The sequence below is a fragment of the Rattus norvegicus genome, chromosome 17, assembly GCF_036323735.1.
Source record: "Rattus norvegicus strain BN/NHsdMcwi chromosome 17, GRCr8, whole genome shotgun sequence".
NCBI classification, from domain to species: Eukaryota; Metazoa; Chordata; class Mammalia; order Rodentia; family Muridae; genus Rattus; species Rattus norvegicus.
In genome coordinates, this window is record NC_086035.1 from 16,273,094 (window position 1) to 16,293,466 (window position 20,373).

A 20,373-nucleotide genomic window follows, 5' to 3' on the forward strand; every position below is an offset into this window, starting at 1 on the left:
ACTGTCCGCCTGCTATGCACTGTCCGCCTGCTATGCACTGTCCGCCTGCTATGCACTGTCCGCCTGCTATGCACTGTCTGCCTGCTATGCACTGTGCCTGCTATGCACTGTCCACCTATGTCCCAGCCGTTTTGCACTTGCTGTCTTTGAAGTAGTTAGCAACTCTAGGAGTTGGATGGACCTCAGTTTAAGAAAAGTGAAGTAATGTACATTTAGTGAGTGGTAGGGTCAGTATTACATCCATGGCTTTCTGGCTTCATCTTTCATGAGCTATCTTCTTTGGCATGTAGAAGGATTGTTTACTTGAAGGGAGATTGTTTGCATGTCAGGTTCTCCTTAAAAATCATTGGTTTATATAAACACTCAGCAAACTTCATCGCATCACTGGTCTGATAAGAAAAAGTAAAGGGCATGGGGTCATAGCTTCACTGTCATGTGATTTAGTCAGACAAGACCACGTTGGTGTATAGCCCCTGCCTGGGATGCCCTACCTGCCCAGGAGCATCCTAGGCTAGAATACAACTCATGTGGGTACTGGTAGCTCATAGGATGAGGCCAGAGGTCTTTGTTGTAGACATTGCGTGCTGTACCTCTGCAGATATTGAGCTTATACTAAAGATGTGCTGTATCCGCATGAGGAAGCTGTGTTGTATGCACTGAAAACTGGAGGACACGCATTCTCAGAGGCTCTGATTATCACATGTAACTAGATGTCCCCAAACTTATGAGTTGGATAGGTGTCTTTGATTTGCCTTTTACCCTAAGATGTGCTGGCTATTGTGTTATAATTCACTGATTATGAGTTCTTACCCAGAAGTAACTACTGAAGAAACAGACTCTATGCTGTTGCCGCTGACACCCTTAATAGTACTTGCTTATGTAACAGAGTTGTCTGTGGTCTGAATTAAAGCACACACTGTTGTGGACGTAGTTGGAAGAATTGTTAGGCAGAGACGGATGCTGTGAACGCAGATAATCCCAAAGCACAGCCTTCCCGACCTGGGAGAGGCTCCCCAAGGACGTCTTGGCTCCCTACCTGGGAGAGGGCTCCCCAAGGATGTCCTGGCAGTGGACGGCAGAGATGGCAGAGCAGGAAGTACAGAGCAAGTCATGTCAAGAGCTGTTAGCTAACACTGAAGCACAGAATCAGGATTTGGCCTCCTTCCATGCCAGCATTGGGCAGGAGGGGCAGCTGGGGCAGCTCCTCATCTCACCTGTTAGCCTGTTCTCACTTCACCCTTTACCTGCAAGTCGTGTGTTAGTGCGTCTCTGGTGCAAAGGTGACCAGTCACATGAATGAGCTGTCACAAAGACATGGTAAAGTCCTCGCAGTAATAAATGCTTGGGGGGTTAGGGGTTTAGCTCAGGTGGTAGAGTGCTTGCCTAGCATACATGAAGTCCTACATACACCCGGCATACATGAAGTACTGCATACACCCAACCTGGCAGTGTACAATCAAAATGCTAGCACTTGGAAGGTAGAGGCCAGAGGATCACAGTCCAAGGTCATCCTTGCCTATGTACCGAGTTTAAGGACAATCCAGGGTACCTGAGATCATGTACGAAAAAACTGTAGCAAAACAGTGGCAGGGTCATTGATGCTGTCTCCAAATGTGCTTGTGTCTACATTATTTCTTAACAGTATTCAAGGTTTCATCATCAAGGACTGATGGGTAACGAGGCCTTTCTCATCCTAATCTTCTTTACTCTGTAGGTGTGCTAATAGCATGTTACTTAGTTTTTGCAACAAGGATGACTGCTGACCAAGCAATTATATTCGTGCGGGCAAAACGCCCCAATTCCATTCAGACCAGAGGACAGTTGCTGTGTGTGCGGGAATTCACTCAGTTTCTGGCTCCACTCCGTAATATTTTCTCTTGCTGCGACCCCAAAGCACACGCTGTTACCTTAGCACAGTACCTGATGCGCCAGCGTCATCTGCTTCATGGTTACGAGGCGCGCCTTCTGAAGTATGTGCCCAAGATCGTCCACCTAGTCTGCAAGCTGCTGCTGGACGTGGCTGAGAACAGGCCAGTCGTGATGAAGAGCGTGTTAGAAGGACCCGAGCTCTCTGCCGAAATTGAAAAGACGGTGTCTGAAATGGTCACAATGCAGCTAGATCAAGAGTTACTGAGGCAGAACAGCGATGTGCCTGACCCGTTTAACCCCACTGCAGAGGTGGCCGAGTTCGACAGTCAGGATGTGATCCTTTCTAATGAGCATGAGTTTGACCCCCTCTGGAAGAGGAGGAATATTGAGCGCCTTCAGCCCCTGACACATCTGAAAAGACAGCTCAGCTACAGTGACTCAGACTTAAAGAGGGCCAAAGCCATCCTGGAGCAAGGGGAGACACCTTGGACAGTGCCTGCCCAGGAGCTGCTCGACCACAGTCTCCAGCAGCAGACGCCCACAAGCCATTGCTTCCTGCCGCCGACTCCAGAGCTAGGTTTACATAAGGATACACTGGTGCGAAACACGTTTTCTTTCTGGACTGAGTCCAAGTGTGGAGGCTTAGAAGAACCCAAGGATGAGGGCTCACTGCTTTTGTGCAGGAAGGACTCTCCGAAGGAGGTACAGAGGAGCAGAACCTTCTCGGTGGGTGTCTCCTGTTCACACAACCCTGGAGAACCAGCGCCACCCAACTTCACAAGGACACACAAGGATTCAGAGCGAGGCGCCCACTGCCGGTGTGAGGCTCCTGAGGGTTGGGTGCCAGGCCCTGTTCCCAAGATGGGCCGGAGCCCCTGCAGCCCCCTGCACTGTGACACCAGCCCTAAAGCGCAGTTCTCATGTGGACAGGAAACCCAGGACAGCACATACCTGCCGGAGGCAACGCCACACGCCGGCCTGCAGTCTGAACTGAACGCTGAAGCAAGGAGGATATTGGCAGCCAAAGCCCTGGCGAACTTGACTGAGTTTGTTGAGGAGGAGGAGGTGAAAAGGAGAGTGGAAATGTGGCAGGTACTCGTGTCTCGTTTAAATGCACGGGCACATGCAGCTCACATGTGACGGGGGCTCGGAAGCCAGTTCTTGGCTCTCACCTAGAATGTGGACTTTTGCTGTGTTTTAGTTTTAGTGGGAAGACAGTCTTTAGTTGTACTTTCTCTACTTGAGAGACTGCCTTGTCTAGAGAAAAGATGGGCTCCTAGAAACTCTGTCAGGGAAACAGAGCCTGTCCAGCTTGGGGCTGACCAGCAGGCTTTTCCACTCAGAGAAATCCTGAATTGGCATCCGTGCTCTTCTGTGGAGTACCTGAAAGATTTCATTAATTTTTATTGTTAATTGTGTATTTGGGGGGCAGGGTATATACAGTTTCGTGTAGGTGCCCTCAGAGATCAGAAGAGTGTCTAGTTTCCCTGGGTGCTGGGAACTGAACTCAGGTCCTTTGGCAGTGCAAGCTTTTACCCCTGAGCCATCTCTCCAGATCCTACTCTTCCACAGTCCACCATTTGTTGAAACAAGGAGATCTTTAGAAGCAGGACATTAAGTTTGGGCCTCATGCCAACTTACAGTGTCCCACAAAGGATAGACCCAAGCAAAAGCTCTTCTGGATTAGAGTACTTGCTAGTGAAACTCGGTTTCCCCTCCAAATACATTTCCTTTATTCCTCACTGTACACTGAAAATCAAGCCTCTCATCTAGTCAGCAAATACTCACATGCATTTGAGTAAGAGCGAGCAAATGGGAAGACCTTGCGTTAAGAATGTCATGGTGCCACTCCTGGGTCAGCCCTGTGTGTCCCTCAGCTAAGTGCCCACAAGATGGGTTTGGGTCAGGAGTTTTAGTCAAGGCCCTTGAGCCAGGAGCAGTCTTTGCAAGTTCTATGATCTGCATAGAGAGATCCAGGTCCCTGTCTCAAACAGTAACCAGAAGATGCAGACTTGGTCTCAGACAGGCTGTTTCAACATGTAGCATGTGTAAAAAACAGTTTCTGGAGCCACAAGCCTTCTACCATCTTACCTTCTTAGATTTATTTCAGAACTTTGAGTAACAAAAAGGGCCAATGGTACTCTGGGAAAAACAACCATGACTTGAACTGTATGATGTGGTGTATGCCTGTGCTAGCCCACTTGTTTTTTACAATTGAAATTTTTTAATATTTATTTTATTTATGTGAGAACACTGTAGCTGTCTTCAGGCACACCAGAAGAGGGCATCGGATCCCATTACAGATGGTTGTGAGCCACCATGTGGTTGCTGGGATTTGAACTCAGGAACTCTGGAAGAGCAGTCAGTGCTCTTAACCGCTGAGCCATCTCTCCAGCCCTGGACATGTCACTCTTAAGACTGCTCCCTTTCCTGATTTGCTTTGATTATACTTCCAGCTAAATTCTAAACTCATTTGTCAGTTTGAACAGAATTGCCATCCCTCCAGCCTCCAGCAATTGAAAATTTTTATTCGATTTATCAAAACATAAATCTGATCTCTGTTAGAAATTTCTTAACTCATTTTTACAGGGTGAAGTCTTAAGATCTCATGTGAGACTGGCAGTATGGTTCATTAAAAATGAAAGCCTCCAGGCTTGAGTCTGTTCTCCTGGACCTACATAATAGAAAGAGAAAAGCAGCTCCACAAAGTTGTCTTCTGGTCTACACACGCGCGTGCATACACACAGACACACACGCACATGCACACATGTACAGGCACATGCACGAATACACACAAATAAATAAACTCATGTGAAATGTCCCTAGATATTTGGGAGCACTCACACAGTTTCCCATTTGCTTTTAACTTCCCAGATCTCAGGGTGCTGGGCTCGTTACTGCTCTCTAGGATTCTAAAAGGCACTTGGAAAAACATGTACCACATTTACTGCCTTTAATGCAATAGTGTGTGTGTGTGTGTGTGTGTGTGTGTGTGTGTGTGTGTGTGTGTACTTTGAAGTTTTGGTTTAAGGGTTCAGCTGAGCTCCCCAATTAGCTTATAAATGGTCTCTTATCTTTAATCTACCATTTTACTTCATTTGCAGTCAGATTTCAGTTTTGTTTACCAGATGCTGGAGAAAGAAAACTCCATCTTGAGCTACTTCTCCAGTCTCTGAGTCAGTGAGGGCCGTACACTGCAGTGGCTCTTCTCTCAGTAGTTAGCTAGCCTGCTTGTGGCATGTTGTTGTGCAGGGGTAAGACTGGGCTGGGGGTGCTTCTGTGTTAGCCAGGCGCCCCTACCTAGAGGTGCAAGCCCCGGGGAAGGTCTAGAGCCTTCACTCTTACGTGATTATGGATCCTCTAGTTAGGGTCTATACACCTCTCTCTCCCCAGATCCATTCCTCTCTCCCTCTTCCTTTGTAGAAAGAACTAAATTCCCGAGAGGGAGCCTGGGAACGAATATGTGGTGAGAGAGACCCTTTCATCTTGTGCAGTTTGATGTGGTCTTGGGTGGAGCAACTGAAAGAACCTGTAATCAGCAAAGAGGATGTGGACATGCTGGTCGACAGACACGCAGATGCTGCCGAAGCCCTGTTTTTACTAGAGAAGGTAAAGTAGCAATTGGACCGCTAATGAAGCTAATTAGGGCCTCATAGAAGCTTCACACATGTGCAGAAAATCCATTACCAAAAGAATGAATTTTCTATTTATGTCTAAATCAGTAGGTTTTCTTTTCTTTGACCCCCTAATTTTGTGTGTATGGTCTGTGTGCAGGTTTGTATGTTTGGCTACAGTACTCACAGAGGACAGGAGAGGGCGTCCGATTCCCCTGGAGCTGCAGCTGCAAGCCTTTGTGAGCCACCTGCTGTGGGTTCTGGGAACTGAACTCAGGTCCTCTGCAAGAGCAGCTCATGTTCCTAACCACTGAGCCGTATCTCCACTCCCCTGACTTAGGAGTTTTTCTAAGATAAGAGACTAAATTGGGGCTGGGATGTGGTTCAGTGGTAGAGGACTAGCCTCGTGTGTGCAAGGCCCTGGGTTTGATCTGCAGCACTGTAGACACAGCAAAACTGACATACAGTGTAAGGCTTAGAAAACAAATGGCAGCAAGTGCTTGTAATCCCAGCGCTCAGGAGGTAGAAGGAGGGCTATAAATTTGAGGCCAGCCTGGACCGCATACTGCATTCAAGGACATCTTGTAGTATGCAGCAAGACTGTCGTAAAAGCCAAGCTGGGGAAGTGGCTCCATGGTAGATCATTTGTGTAGCATGTACCTGGGCCCGGGTTTGATGCCCACCCCTAAAAGGAAGCTGTCCATTACCAAGACCGAGATGACCACACTTTAGGAATCATTCTACTGTGTAAATTTCAGAAGAGTTGCATTAAATTCTTCCAACCTTTCTTTCCTTTTGAATCTTTTCAGTATAAGTTTTAACATAGCAAATGTCATTAAATTTTAGATTTTATTTTGTCTTAAAAGTGTGGTATTTTATCAGGTGTGGTAGTGTACATCTTTAATCCCCTCACTCAAGAGTCAGAGGAAGGCACATCTCTGTGAGTTTGAGGACAGCCTCATCTATATAGTGATCTCTAAGCCAGCCAGGGCTACATAGTAAGACTCTGTCCCCAAAACAAAGCAAAACAAAAAGGTATGATTTTTTTCCCAAGTAGGTGAGCATCTCAGGGAGTGACTACGGTGATTGTGTAGCTCTTAAGCAGGCTGTGTTAAAACTCTTCACCTTTTCAAAGTTTCCTTTACTGACTGTGAGCATGTGTCCATACAAACTAAGGTGCGGGCTGGAGTGTGCACTGTGAGCATGTGTCCATACAAACTAAGGTGCGGGCTGGAGTGTGCACTGTGAGCATGTGTCCATACAAACTAAGGTGCGGACTGGAGTGTGCACTGTGAGCATGTGTCCATACAAACTAAGGTGCGGACTGGAGTGTGCACTCCTTAGAGTTCTTAAAAGGGACTGTTTCACTTGTGTGTGTGCATGCGTCTACATAGGGAATGTTGTACTTGTGTGTGTGCATCTACACAGCTTAAATATGTACAGAGTAGAAAAGAGTATCAGGAAGCTATAAACTAGTTCCAGTGTTTGCCAGCAGAGAAAGATACTGTGAATATAGGAAGAGATGGAAATTATTTGTCATTATACATCCTATTACACAGTTTAGTATTTTAACCACCTAAGGATACAATCTTTTCAGTTCAAAATAGGCCTTGCTTTTGTTTTGGGGAACAATACTAGCTGTTAGCCTGGAGTTACCTACCCTGAAGTTTAAAAATCTCATTGTTCCCAAGTCTTCGCAGAGATCTGTGACTGCATCTACCCACAGACTACTGTCACAGCCTGTTCACAACACACATGTAGGCAGTGCCCTCACACGTTTGTCATGTATATGTTCATGAATACACATTTGTGCATGCATGTGAAGACCTAAGGTTAGCGTCATAGTCTTCCCCCATCTCTCTACCCTGTGGCTAGCCTGGCAGCTTGCTCTAGGACCCCATCTCCACCTCCTTGGCTGTGTTTATAGCCAGGCCCCTCATACCCATCAGGCTTTCTGCATGGGTTCTAGAAATCTGAATTCCGGTCTTAAGGCTTACACAGGAAGCTCTCTACCTGAGCCATCTTCCCAGCCCCGTGTATACCTTATAGGGTATGGTTTTTTCCAGTGTGTAGAATCCTTTTCTTAGGGTATCTTCCCGGTGGTTCTATGTCAGAGGTGAAACAGGAGACGGTAGACAAGGAAGGGCAACCTTGCTGAGCAGCTGTGAACAGCCCCTTCCCACCTCTGGCTACTTGGAGATGGAGGACGCCTTTCACAGACGAGGCATGGTAGAGCAGCTGGCTCAAGGTTCCTTGATGAGATCAGACTTGATCCTTCTGGTGATGCTCATGCACTTGTATGTAATGTAATGACAGTTTGTGTCCACAGGGGCAGTACCAGACCATCCTCTGTGTGTTGCATTGCATTGTGAGCCTGCAGACGCTTCCGGTGGAGGTGGAGGAAGCTTGCCTTTCACATGCCATTAAAGCCTTCACCAAGGTGAGTCCGTGTCTCCACACCATCACGCCACCTCTGTAACTCAGGGGTCCAAAAGTCAACTTCCCTTCTCAAGTCAGACATTCGGCTGTTTCCCGTAATGCAAATGTGCTCTATAAGTCGTTACAGAGTTTCCCAACAGTGCATCAGGACAAAGCTGGCCTGTCAGGTTATTGAAGGATAATGTGGGAGCAAAGAGAAAAACAGAGGGGTGTTCAGCAAGTCTTAAATCCTGTTCTTCAGAGTAGTCGGGTATTTGCATATCCAGCCAGCCCCACCTTGGGTTTAAACAAGAATCATCTAAGCAGAGTTAAACATCCAAAATTATCACGTTGGTACCCACAAAGGCATGAACTACATGCTTTTAGGAGAAACGCAGTTATTTATTTCTGATGTGTGAGCCTTGTAGAGGCCATCAGCAAGACAGCGGCTAACAAGCAGATCAGCAAACAAGCGTCCTGAGTCCCTATGTTGCTGGTGAAGTGAGCAGCCTCTCCTTGTCATCCTTTGTCTGTGGAGGGGAGAATCTGTGCCAGGAACCGGAGTCCTTAGTAGGACATACCTTCCTCTGGGACAGTGCGGGGCTCTCTGTCCTGGTACCATCACTCCTCGGCAGAGAGCAGCTGGTGTGGCAAAGGCCCCCCCGTGTCTTCCCAGCAGTGGCAAAATGACAGTTGGGAAGGAGCAAGGAAATAATTGTGTGGTTGGGGGTCACCACAACACAAGGAACTGTATTAAAGGGTTGCAGCATTAGGAAGGTTGAGAAGCAGTGCCACAAACATTAGATAAAGGATGGAGCTGCAGTGACAGGCGGAAAGCTACACTTTCCCCGTCTCACAGTCCCCTGCAGCCTTAGGCTTCTGGACGTGGTGTGCCGCTGTAAGGAGCTGTCCCTTGTAGCATCAGTGCTGAGTCTCAGCCTCACATGGCTGCTGACGTCCCTGGGGCTCCTGCTTGGAGTGTATTAAACTCCAGGCACGACACTGAATGAGTTTTCAGTCAGAGGTTTGGTACCAGTGTGGTTGACAGCTCTAACATAGTCATTCAGCTAAAATGTATGAAACTTAGCATATGCATTTAACTATATGTATTTTTATATAAATCTTTATTGTTTTTTTTCAAATCCTTCTTTTCTTTGCAAACAGAAACTCATTAGATTATTTACTCCAGTGTCTTAAGTAAAAATTTTTCTTTGTCACCAGGTTAATTTTGATTCTGAAAATGGACCAATAGTTTACGACACCCTGAAAAAAATATTTAAGCACACGTTGGAAGAAAAGAGAAAAATGGCAAAAGACAGCCCGAGGCCTGGTCTCTCCTGAAGCTTTCTTCTCTGGACGAGCATCCGACCTAAGCATCCATCCATCCCAAGCGGGGAACAGTGCTGGCTGCGCTTCCCCCCCTCCGGCCATTGTCAGTGCTGTCTCCCTTTTTTAGTTATTTATTTTGAAATATCTTTGAGCTGTGTCTTAAAAAATTGCCATAAAGTTGGTGCCACTTTATTTATTTACTGAATTGATAGTATTGTATTGACATTTTAATTATATTTGTGTCCTTACTCTTTTTGACATTTTGGAGGAAAAAAACAATCCTTTCAAAACAGTTATTCATTTTCTCTTTCTTTTTCTTTTCTTTCTTTCTTTCTTTTTTTTTTTTTGACAAAACTCTTTGTGGAGTTTTTACCAAATAGATCATTTTAGTAGTAAAACCTCACTATGTATCCTTCCCAAGACATGTGTCCCTCCCTCAGAGATATGACCTAAGATAGTCACCAAGTGTCTTAAACTGTTTTATATTCGTTACTAAGAAGGCTACTAATACATTTTAAAGGACCTTTAAAAAACTTTGAAGCTTTTTTTGTTTTGTTTTGTTTTTAACAGATGTGGCAAAGTCTTTCAAAGAATATTATTTTCAGTGATTCAGTGATTCAGTTTACTTTAACAGACTGACTGGAGTGGTTGGGTTTCGCACTTGTAGAAAGTAGTCTTGCTGTTAGTCAGGCTTCCCGACAACCTCTCCCTTGGCTTTCAGGGGAGGGAGCAGCTCTCAACCCAGAAACCTTATTCTGTGTCCCCAACCTGCCGCTGAGCCTTCACTGCTGTCCAGAGAAATGGATCAGAAGTGGCTATGTGGGCAGTTGCTAAGGAACAGAACTGGCCTGGTCCTCCTAGGGACTGTAGAAAGGACAGCAGTGAAGGACAGCTCTCGGGTGGGGGGGGGTAGGGTGGCCATCCTGCACAGGCCACTCAGAGCTGGAGCAAGTCAGACCGGCCACTTTCTGTCCCCGGGAGTGCTGGCATTGCTACCTGGCCTATGCCCAGCCCCAAAGCTGCCCTTTCACAAGCCCACTTGCCTCGGCCTCTGCCGCCAGCTGCTGTTCTGCTGTAGGATTATAATTTTTAAGTTGAATTTGACCCCAGGTTGCACTCACCCTAACTGGCTTCAAATAAGGACAGGTGACCGGTCAAACTTGTTCCCTTAGATTAAACTGGTAATCAGCAACTGAGGCCTTATTTAAACTAAATTACTACACAGGAGTAGCAGAGCCCATGGCAAATAGTTTTCTTGACCAAGGTGATGACCAGACCAATTCAAACTAAAGACGTAACTCTGTGATTCTCAGAGTTGTAGGAAACAAGCAAGACTGAATTAGAACAAATGAAATTTCTCTAACTCATGCATTTCTGAATTACAGTCTAGCGTGTCCAAAACTATTTCGATCATTAATTTCACCAACTCTGACGGCAAAGACCAAGTGCAGTTTCCTTCACCTTGAATTTTCTTCTTGGGAAAGGAAATACGGTGGCAGTTACTGGACCAACCAGCTTACCCAGTGCTGAAGTATCCTTTTAAGTGCCTAGCCTAACAACAGGAGCCCTTGCACTCTGTCTCCTGTGATCATTCTAAAAGCCGACATTCAAAGAGAACGCTTGTCTTCGCCTCTCGTCAGCCTTGAATGGGCAAGTGACACTGTGGACCTTCGCTACCCTCCCTCCTTAAGGCCAGCCGCGCCTGTGCATTTACAACACTTGCTCTAAGTTCTGCAACAGCCATGTGCTAACACCACTGCATGTCAGAAAATCTAAATACACCAGCCTGAGAAGACACAGGCTCCATGCTTATTTGAATAAAGGTGAAAAGAACCAACCACTGACCTGTCTTGTGGTTCTTCACTCTACTGCTCTCAGGCATTGTGCATTCTCCTGTGACCCAGGTAAGGGGTTGCTCTAAACTGAATTAGCAGTGAGCGAGCTGTGCTCACCTTCAGATGTAGTGGGTCCAGGTTCTAAGAGGAAGAGTTTCTAAAACAAAATCCAGGCAGACAAGACTCTACCTTCCTCTGTCTAAATGTCTAAATGTCTAGCCAAAAGGATGAAAAGTCACATATTGAAGAAGTTTTAAGGTTGCAAATTCGGCTTAAGGAAAAGCAGTTGAGCAAACCCCACACTGAGTGTGCTCTTCTCACCAGGGACAGGAAGTACCTCATTCCCCTTGGTACCCTGAAAAGCATTGGAGACACTCGGTGATGAAGACCCCAAGTAAGACAGACTCCCCACTGTATGCTCCCTGCCCATACTGCAGCCTGCAAGCTCTTGATTGGTGGACCATCCCAGTCTAGAGCACCCTCATGACACCAGAGCCCTTCGAGTGCTGTGAGCTCTGGATTCCAGTAGATGCCTATTTCCCACAACTTTGGAAGCAGCACACACAGGGAAAGGCAGAGCCAGTACAGTGTGCCTGTCTCCAGCATCCACACTCACCAGCCCAGCAGCTCATTCTCACTGTTGTTGGTTTCCGATGCTTCCGAGACTCACTAACCGCCCTCTGGGAAGAATTGCTGCTCCTGCTGAAGAATTTGCTTATTTGCATAACTCAAATTCTATGCTGATTTACTTAATCATATATTTAGCCAATTTTCCAGTTTTATGTGAACATGCCATGTTGTTACAGGCGCAGGTATGAGTCTAGAGGGCAGGCAGATGCTGACGTTTCCAGGATCTTGTGTCCAGTTTACAATGAGTTGTCCAGAGACAATGGGATCGTCACTGGAGAGGAGATGGTTTCTTGAGGAGATGCAGAAGGGCCTGGAGGTGTGCCATACCTTCCCCGTGGCCTGGCTTCAAGAGGGCAAGAAGGGTGAGAGGGGCCAAGAAGATTGAAATATCCTGACACCTCTTGTAATTAAGTTTTATGTATCCACAGTGACTCAGAATTACTTAACTCATTCTTACTTAAGTAACCTAACCATTAGCCTGCAGTTTGCCTCTGATGGGTGGCAACGTGGATGGGTGGGAGAGAGTCTCCAGTATTCAGGGCTGGCTTTGCACTCTTTACATTGCTGAGGATGCGCTTCCAATGATCCCGCCCACACACACACACACACACACACACACACACACACACACACACCCATTAGTTCTGTGATGTAATACGGAAGTGTTTAATAACGTCTGAAAGGACAAGGAAAGCCACAAGCACAATGCACATACAAGTTCAGTCCCTACAGAGGCAAGGAGAGGCGTCAGACCTGGAACTGTAGTCACAGGAGCTGAGAGCCACTGCATAGGGGCTGAAACCCAAGTCCAGGTCCTCTGCATGAGAGTACACTTTAACTCTGAGCCAATTCCTCTCTACCCATTGATTTCTTGTGAAATTTTCTGCATTTTATTCTTTTTCTTTTTTTAAAACAAGGGCTTGGGAAATACTCAGTGGCTAAAGTACTTGTTCACGCATGTCTGTGTGAGGGTGTCAGACCCCTGAACTAGGAGCCATAGACTTGTGAGCCCATGTGGGTGCTGGGAACTAAACTGGGGTCCTCTGGAAGGGCAGCCAGAGCTCTTAACTCCTCAGCCATCTCTTCAAACCCCAAAAGAAAAAATCAAAAGCCCCAGGCTTTTGATTTCAGATTCATGTAGAGGGACCATTTCTGTAGGGAAGAAATGGATAAATTGGGCATTCGATTGATGTGGTTCAACCTAATATTAAATGTTCCTGTGACTGGCAGGGATAACTCCTGGATTCTGGTAAGGTCTGGCTTAGATGGCCATTCTAAACAGCATCCTGCACTGTTACACTGGTTTCTTTTACAAATGTAAAGGGTTTGTTTTTTTTCGAGCAAGCATGTGCCTGTTCTTTGCTGGGCTGTGTACAACATGGGAATCATGTAGGCATGAGTTCCTTTATCCAAGAGCTGAGGTCCAAATGGCCTCCAAATTCATGTGATGGGCACTAAGTCCTCACAGCAACTGTGCTGAGGGAGAGCCTCTGAAAAAGGCTAGCATCATGACCAGATCCTGCCACCACCCACTAGTCTGTTATTTTCCTCTCTGCCACATGAGGACACCATGTTCTTGCCCCAACCTCCACCCCTAGGTTGAAAATCCACCTTGGTAGTAGAAAAAAGCCCTCCCATAAGTGGCCAGCACTTTAGCCTAACCTCCCAGCCTGGACAGCAATAAAATTATTCATTAGTTATTAAGAAACTGGTACCTGGGGTTGGGGATTTAGCTCAGTGGTAGAGCGCTTGCCTAGCAAACGCAAGGCCCTGGGTTCGGTCCCCAGCTCCGAAAAAAAGAAAAGGAAAAAAAAAAAAACTGGTACCACAGGAGTAGGGTGTTGCCGTGACAAGTCAAAGTGCAGAGGCACTCTGGGAGCTGGGTTAATGAAGACTTGCAATAGTTCTGGAGTTGTGTGGCCATGACTGATGTAGCCTTAAGTCATTCTTAGTGGTTGTGTGGTAAGTGGACTACACTAGACACAAGATAACTGTATCTTTTCACAGCGTGTGACTTTATCAAGTAGACTAAATTCGTAAGTGACATGGCTTTTGTTGGTGGCAATTTGTACAGTGGTCCTGGTTTCTCCTGAGAGCTGGACATTGCTAAGAATGTTTTTTTTTGTTTTGTTTTTTTTACTGCAAGCTTCATTACTGATATTAACATCTCAGAGCACTCTAGCACCAAGCCTGTTCTAGACATTTCTAGAGATCAGAACGTAGGGATTATGGACTAGTATATTCAGCAGATTTCTTCTGTCCAAAAGATGTCCAAGGATGCTGCTTGGCTTCTCTTAGCTGCTTTTAGTAAAGCAGGAGAAGAAATTATTTAAAACAGAATTCCTAAGAGGAAGCAGGACACAGAGCTCCACACCAGGCCCCCTTGATGAGCTCAATGTATCCAGAAGGAAGAGCGATGCTGTTCATCAAAACCCAGGCTGACTGTCTAGGAGGCGGTTCAGAGCTCTCCCAAGCTGTCGTAAATGCTTGGAGAAGTGGGCAAGTTTGGAAAGGACCTGGATGCCTGCAGACCTCTGGGCTGCTCCTCAGGCTCACCTCATTGGTTCTGACTGCAGCCATCCCATCTGCGGAAGCCCCCTCCCCAGCCGTGGCACTGTTGGGGGCTGGCAGAACTTTGAAGAACTGCAGCTTGACGGATGGGCGTTAGGTCACTGGAGCCAGATCTCTGGAAGAGATCGTCGGGACTCTAGACTCCCTCTGCTTCCTCAGTCTCTGCGTCCTGAATACAGGGCAAACAGATTCTCCTGCACTATTCCCACTGCACAACCGTGCTGTCACAGATGCAGCTAGTGAGGCTAAGCCCCCAGAGTCAGAAGCCTTTGAACCATGGACCTTTTGTCCCAGAAATATTTCTTTCTTTAAAATGGTTCTGTCAGGTTTTTTTTTTTTTTTCCCAGCAATGGAATGCTGACAACAGCATGACTTAAACATTTCTCCAAGTCTCTTATTTAAGAAAAGGCAGCTGGATTCTCACTGCTAGCTGCCGTCTCATGCAGTCTGCTATAGTGTCACATGCCACGCCGCAGCTGGAGAGTGCCCCACCATATTCACGAGAATGAAAAGTCCACATGCTCGCTTAGGATTCCGGAAAGAGTTTTAGCCTTACGGATACCACGAAGGAATGTAAAGTCCTTGGAATGAGGCTTAGGCGATAGCTCAATTAGTGCTTGCTATGCAGGTACAAGGACCTGCACTTATTTTCCTGAACCCATGTCAAAAGGCTGGGCATGGTGGTGTGTGTTCTCAGTCCTAGTGTTGGGAAGGCAGAGATGAGCAGATCCCTGGGTCTCAAAGGCCAGCCAGCTTAGCCGAATCAGTGACTTCCAAGCCAGGAAGAAGCTGCTTCAGACAAAAGGTGGACAGTGCCTGAAGAACACCACCAGAGATTGTCCCCTGATCATCACAGGTATGCACACACGTGTACATGTGTACCTGTGTGCATATATGTGCACACACAGACACACACACACACACACACACACACACACACACAAACTTAAAAAAATCTCATCTGGGGGTTGGGGATTTAGCTCAGTGGTAGAGCGCTTGCCTAGGAAGCGCAAGGCCCTGGGTTCGGTCCCCAGCTCTGGAAAAAAAAAATCTCATCTGGTGAAATACACCTCAAATATATTTTAATAATTATATATATTAAAACCACTCCACCCATTAGACTAACAATGAGGAATATTCTAGAAAAAAATCACTGCTGCCCCCAGTGGCGTTGCAGATGTGACTGCTGTGTCACATGTGCGTCAGTAGGTGGCAGAGAGGAGAGAGACTATGTCTATGTTCCATGCTCTGACCTATGGACATCTGAATGATTAGTAGTCTATCATTCCCTAAAAAGGAGTGAGCCTGAAATGACCACCTGACTGGCACCAGGGAGCCCAGACAGGGTGCTAACCTGAGACAACTGTCATTTAAGTGCCAGGCAGGCCCTGACAGGCTCACAGGATGGGAAGCAAGCCAGAGACTAGAAGAACCCCACCTGGGACCAAGGACCCCCTAGCAGGAATGAACCCAAGACAAATGGCCACTTGGGTGGGCAGGAAGAACAGGCCTGACACATGCACCAGACTGGCCCCGTGGGGCCAAGACAGGAAGCGAGCCTGAGTTGACCACTAGTCTGGCGCCACCCAGGTCTGGAAGGGAAGGCCACAACACTCCAGAGATCATTCCTGAAACAAACCTAGACACTCAGAGACCTCGGGTGCTGCTGAGAGGAGCAAGTAAGAGGTGGAGAAATGGAAGAGAAAGAGAAACAGAAGGATGTGGGCCCAATGAAGAGAGGCAGAGCTGGGGACTCAGGGTAGTGAGGAACAGTCTGACGTGAGTACCAAGGATGCTGCCTGGGACTGATCATGTGGGGCCCTGACTTGTGCTGACACTGGGGTCCAAGTCTGGGGTCCAAGCAGTAAGGATCTGTTACCACCAAAGGACAGGCAGGCGTCCCTGGTCTGAGCTGTCACTAGGAACAGATTGATGTCTGGATGCTGTGCAGAACCGGCCCCACCCTCGCCCCTGCTTCACAGGAGAGCTGGGCCTACAGGCATGAAAACCTGAGAGCTGCCTCAGCCCCTCGCCAGCTGCAGTACTTGGGAGAGCAGAGCATTTCGGGAGCTGTGGGTGAGCAGGCCTGGAGGAAACAAGTGTGGGGGAGCTGGCCCTACCACTAGTCTCCCTGTGGTGCTGTACCTGGGGCAGGCAGGAGAGCAGGCTCTGGGGTCATGAGAGCAGGAAAGCTAGCTTGTCTCCCACCTGCTGCAGCAAGTACGGGGCTCGAGGTGGGAGATAAGGGGATAAGCAGGGCACATAATGTGAACTTTGCAAAGAACCAGTAATAAGTTTTTTTAAAAAAAAGTTTTAATTACTGGATTTTAAAGGGAGAAGAAAAAAAATAACCAGACAAAAGGGCCAACATTTATAAGGAAAAGGAAGCCAGATGGCCAGATTTGTTTAAAGCAACCCAAGCCAAAAGTGAGTATCTTGTTAGGTGCGCTCATGCATGCATACGTACGTATATGCGTGCGTGCATGTGTGCATGTGTGCGTGTTTGCGCGCGCGCGCGCGCGTGTGTGTGTGTGTGTGTGTGTGTGTGTGTGTGTGTGTGATTCTAGCTCTTCAGTGAGTAGAGACAGGATGGTCCCTAGAGCAAACTGGCTAATGTGGTTAGCAAACACAGAAAGTTCTTGGTTCAGCAGGAGCCCCTGCCTCAACATGTAGGGCAGAGTGACCCAATATAAACCCAAGCCCTTCCCATGCACAAATAACAACACACAAACATATGCACATTATGAATTCCTGAGGGCCCTATACCCGAGTCACGTTTAATCGTAAGCTTATCAGGAGACAGGAAATTGTACTGAAGACAGTGTATAGATAGCCACCCTGGGAAACTACAGGGTTAAGGACCCATTTCCTTCAATAAACAAGTCACAATAGAAAATCAGAGAGAATCCATAAATGGAAGAGAACCTGTGTGGACCTGGCTTCGATCCTGACATGAAGAAACCATCATGGACTAGTAATGCCAATGCCCACAGGAGATCTGGTGATGCCAAGGAGGTACTGCAGTTTTTGTTTTTAAAATGCTTATGGGGGTTGGGGATTTAGCTCAGCGGTAGAGCGCTTGCCTAGCAAGTGCAAGGCCCTGGGTTCGATCCCCAACTCCGGAAAAAAAAATGCTTATGGAGGAAGGGGAAACTGCAATTAAATATGGTGATGCACGCCTTTAATCTCAGCTCTCGTGGGGCAGAGGCAGGTGGAGCTCTGAGTTCAAGGCCAGTCTGACCTACAGCTCAAGTTCCAGGACAGATGGGGATACACAGAGAAAGCCTATCTTGAAAAAACAGTAAATAAATAAATTAGAAAGATATATTTTATGAGAAAAGAATCTACTTCCCACAAACAAAAATCTAAAAATGAGTTTAGCACTTGTCTTTCCACCTTCCTACTTCCTCCTCCCCTCTCTTACTTCCTTTTTTCTTCCTCCTTTTTTTCTGATTTTTAGAGAGTATCTCCCTCTGAATTCCTAAGCCTCAGGAATTCTGAGGTGCCATTATGCCTGACTTTCCACCATGTTTTCACACGTCAGCAATCCAAACTTGAAATTGCAGAGGCAATGTCATTTATCCTAGCATCTAGAAGACAAGATACCAGGACATGAACCCCAAGAGCTGTGAATGGCCTGTTTGTTGTATGGGCTCCAGAGTGGCTGCAACAAACCATCAAACTTTGTGACTTACCGGAAATGAGTTCTCTCAAGGCTCCCCTCAGTTCGTGAGCCTGAGTGGCATGTCAGGAGGGCTATGGTTCCTTCAGAATCCCTCTCACCTTCGTTGGCACCCAGCGTCCGCAGTGTTTGGCTTGTTGCTACAATACTGATTCGCTTCAGTATCCGTCTCCATAGCCACCATCTTCACACCCATCTTCTCCATGGCCCCGCCCCCCTCTTCCCCTCTTCCCCTACATGAGCTCTATGGCTGCATGGCCGTCTGGGTAACCTTGATTGATGCTTCTAAGGTGCTTAAGTCTATCTGGAGAGCCCTTTCTTGCACATGAGGTCACATCCAGGTCCTGCAGATGAAGTTAAGGGTGACTTGCTCCGGTGAGGGTCATGGTTCACTTTACTCTGACTGTCACTGGAAACTGTAATAGACTACAACATAAACTAGACAGCTATTCGCTAAGTGAACAGCGTGCCTTATTTATAAGCGGGAAGACTCAAGACTAGCAAAACGTCACACCCTCACTGATTGATATTCCAGTGCAGTGCTAAGCAAAACCCGGCTGCCTTATCTTTAGAAGTTGCAAAACTGATTTTGAAAATTTTGATATGGAAAGGCAAAAGATCAAACAAGCTGAGACAACTTTGGCATCCTATGGCCCCTTGAATCATCCTCCTTGCGGAATGTTAGTGTGTGTGTGTGTGAATGTGTGTGTTCCTGGGATAGAACATTTTCTTCCTCACTTATAAATATTATTCATTTTAACAGCTTTAGTGAGAGAAAATTAACGCAAAATCCTTGGCAATTTGGTAAAGGTGTGTGTGTGTGTGTGTGTGTGTGTGTGTGTGTGTGTGTGTGTGTGTGTGACTGGGATACCAGGGATCCAGCCCGGGACCTGCTGCACACTAAGCGTGAACATTCAGGGAACTACATACATCTCTAGCCCTGATTCAGTGAGCTTTGGCTTACTTATGTGCACATCATTGAAACCAGTACCACAGTTGGCATATGGGATGTCCCCAGGACCCTAAGAACCTCCCAGGACAACGCTCACACGGAACCTCCCTCCGCACCCAGAGGGCCACCGACCCAACTGTGGATTGACTGCAGCTTCACTTAGGCCAAATCAGAAACGAGATTCTCTTTTTCTGTCAGGCTTCTGTCTCAGCATCATTTGGCTAAAGTTAATTCTTGCTATCATAGGTACCTATAGTTTATTCCTTTTATTGATGAATAATATTGTCCCCAGTGGATAATCTACCTTTTTTTTTTCTTTTCTTTTTTTCGGAGCTGGGGACCGAACCCAGGGCCTTGCGCTTGCTAGGCAAGCACTCTACCACTGAGCCAAATCCCCAGCCCCAATCCACCTTTTTTTTTTTTTTTTTAATTTAAAAAAAAATTTTTTTTTAGTTTTTTTGAACTAGTATGTAGCCCTGGCTGCCCTAAAACTCACTATATAGTTCCAGGCCGGCCTTGAACTGTAAAAGACCCATCTGCCTCCTAACTGCTGGGGTTAAAGGTGTGTGTCACCGATGTGTGTCACCATGCCAGCTCACTCCATAGCCATTTATCCACTCATAGGCTCATGGCCTTCGCTTCCAGTGTTCCCAGATGTCATGAGCACCTGAGTCCAAGTCTTTGTGGCCATGTGTTTTGCTTTGTTTCTTCTCTCCTTGGATAGAGATTTGGGAACAGCCGGGTGGCATAGTGGTTCCCTAAAGTGTCTTAAGGTCTCTTAAAACTATGTTTCAGAGTGATCGGGCCATTAACTTCCCCACGGTCAAATATCAGAACTCAAGTTTCTTTATATCTTCGATGATACCTGGTATGGTGAATCCTGCTCGATTTTGTGTGTGTGTGTGTGTGTGTGTGTGTGTGTGTGTGTGTGTGTGTGACAATTTTGAAGTCCCGCCTCTGCACCCTTCCCCCATGTGTGTACACGCCTAAGTGTGTGCGTGTGGAGGCTTGAAGTCTACCTCAGTCACTCTCCACTTATTTTTTAAGACAGGGTGGATCTCTCCCTGAACCTGAAGTGTGAATAGACTGGTTGGCCACCGAGTCCCCAGAATCTCCTGTCTCTTCTCCCAAGCACTGGATTGACAGTCACATGGTGCCAGGCCTGGTTGATTTGGGTTTTTTTGTTTGCTTGCTTCCTATGTGGGTGCTAGAAGATTTGAACTTGAGTCCTTATGCTTTCGTGGCAACTATTTCCCAACTGGGCCATCTCCTCTCATTGCTATTTATTTATTTATTTATTTATTTATTTATTTATTTATTTATTTATTATTTAAAAGTAAGTAGACCTTCTAACTGAATTCCAGCACCTGATTGTGATCTCCAGTGAACCTTTGTCATTTGTCGTATTCTTAGGATAGGAAGCTTGGGCTATTTTATTTTATACTCTAAAATGTCTTTAAATAAATTTCAATT

At 46.6% G+C, this 20,373-nt stretch overlaps 1 protein-coding gene and 1 non-coding gene across 13 annotated transcripts in view; both read left to right on the plus strand.

Moving 5' to 3' along the window:
• Positions 1-11,067, plus strand: part of Ptpdc1 (protein tyrosine phosphatase domain containing 1) — a 48,850-nt gene extending 37,783 nt beyond the window's left edge. For 6 of the 12 annotated variants that reach the window (XM_063276153.1, XM_063276158.1, XM_063276159.1 and 3 more), the window contains 4 exons: positions 1,715-2,961; positions 5,293-5,478; positions 7,813-7,923; positions 9,123-11,067. In XM_063276153.1, coding sequence (XP_063132223.1) covers positions 1,715-2,961; positions 5,293-5,478; positions 7,813-7,923; positions 9,123-9,242 — 1,664 coding nt within the window. In that variant the 3' untranslated portion in view covers positions 9,243-11,067. Of the gene's footprint in view, positions 1-1,714; positions 2,962-5,292; positions 5,479-7,799; positions 7,924-9,122 lie in introns of all 12 variants that reach the window. The other 6 variants (XR_010058821.1, XR_010058819.1, XR_010058823.1 and 3 more) reach the window with 5 other exon arrangements.
• A 4,354-nt stretch (positions 11,068-15,421) lies between these two features.
• On the plus strand, positions 15,422-15,553 carry LOC120097987 (small nucleolar RNA SNORA17). Its single transcript, XR_005495940.1, has one exon. It is a non-coding gene; the product is annotated as a small nucleolar RNA SNORA17 (small nucleolar RNA).
• The last annotated feature ends 4,820 nt before the right edge of the window (positions 15,554-20,373 follow it).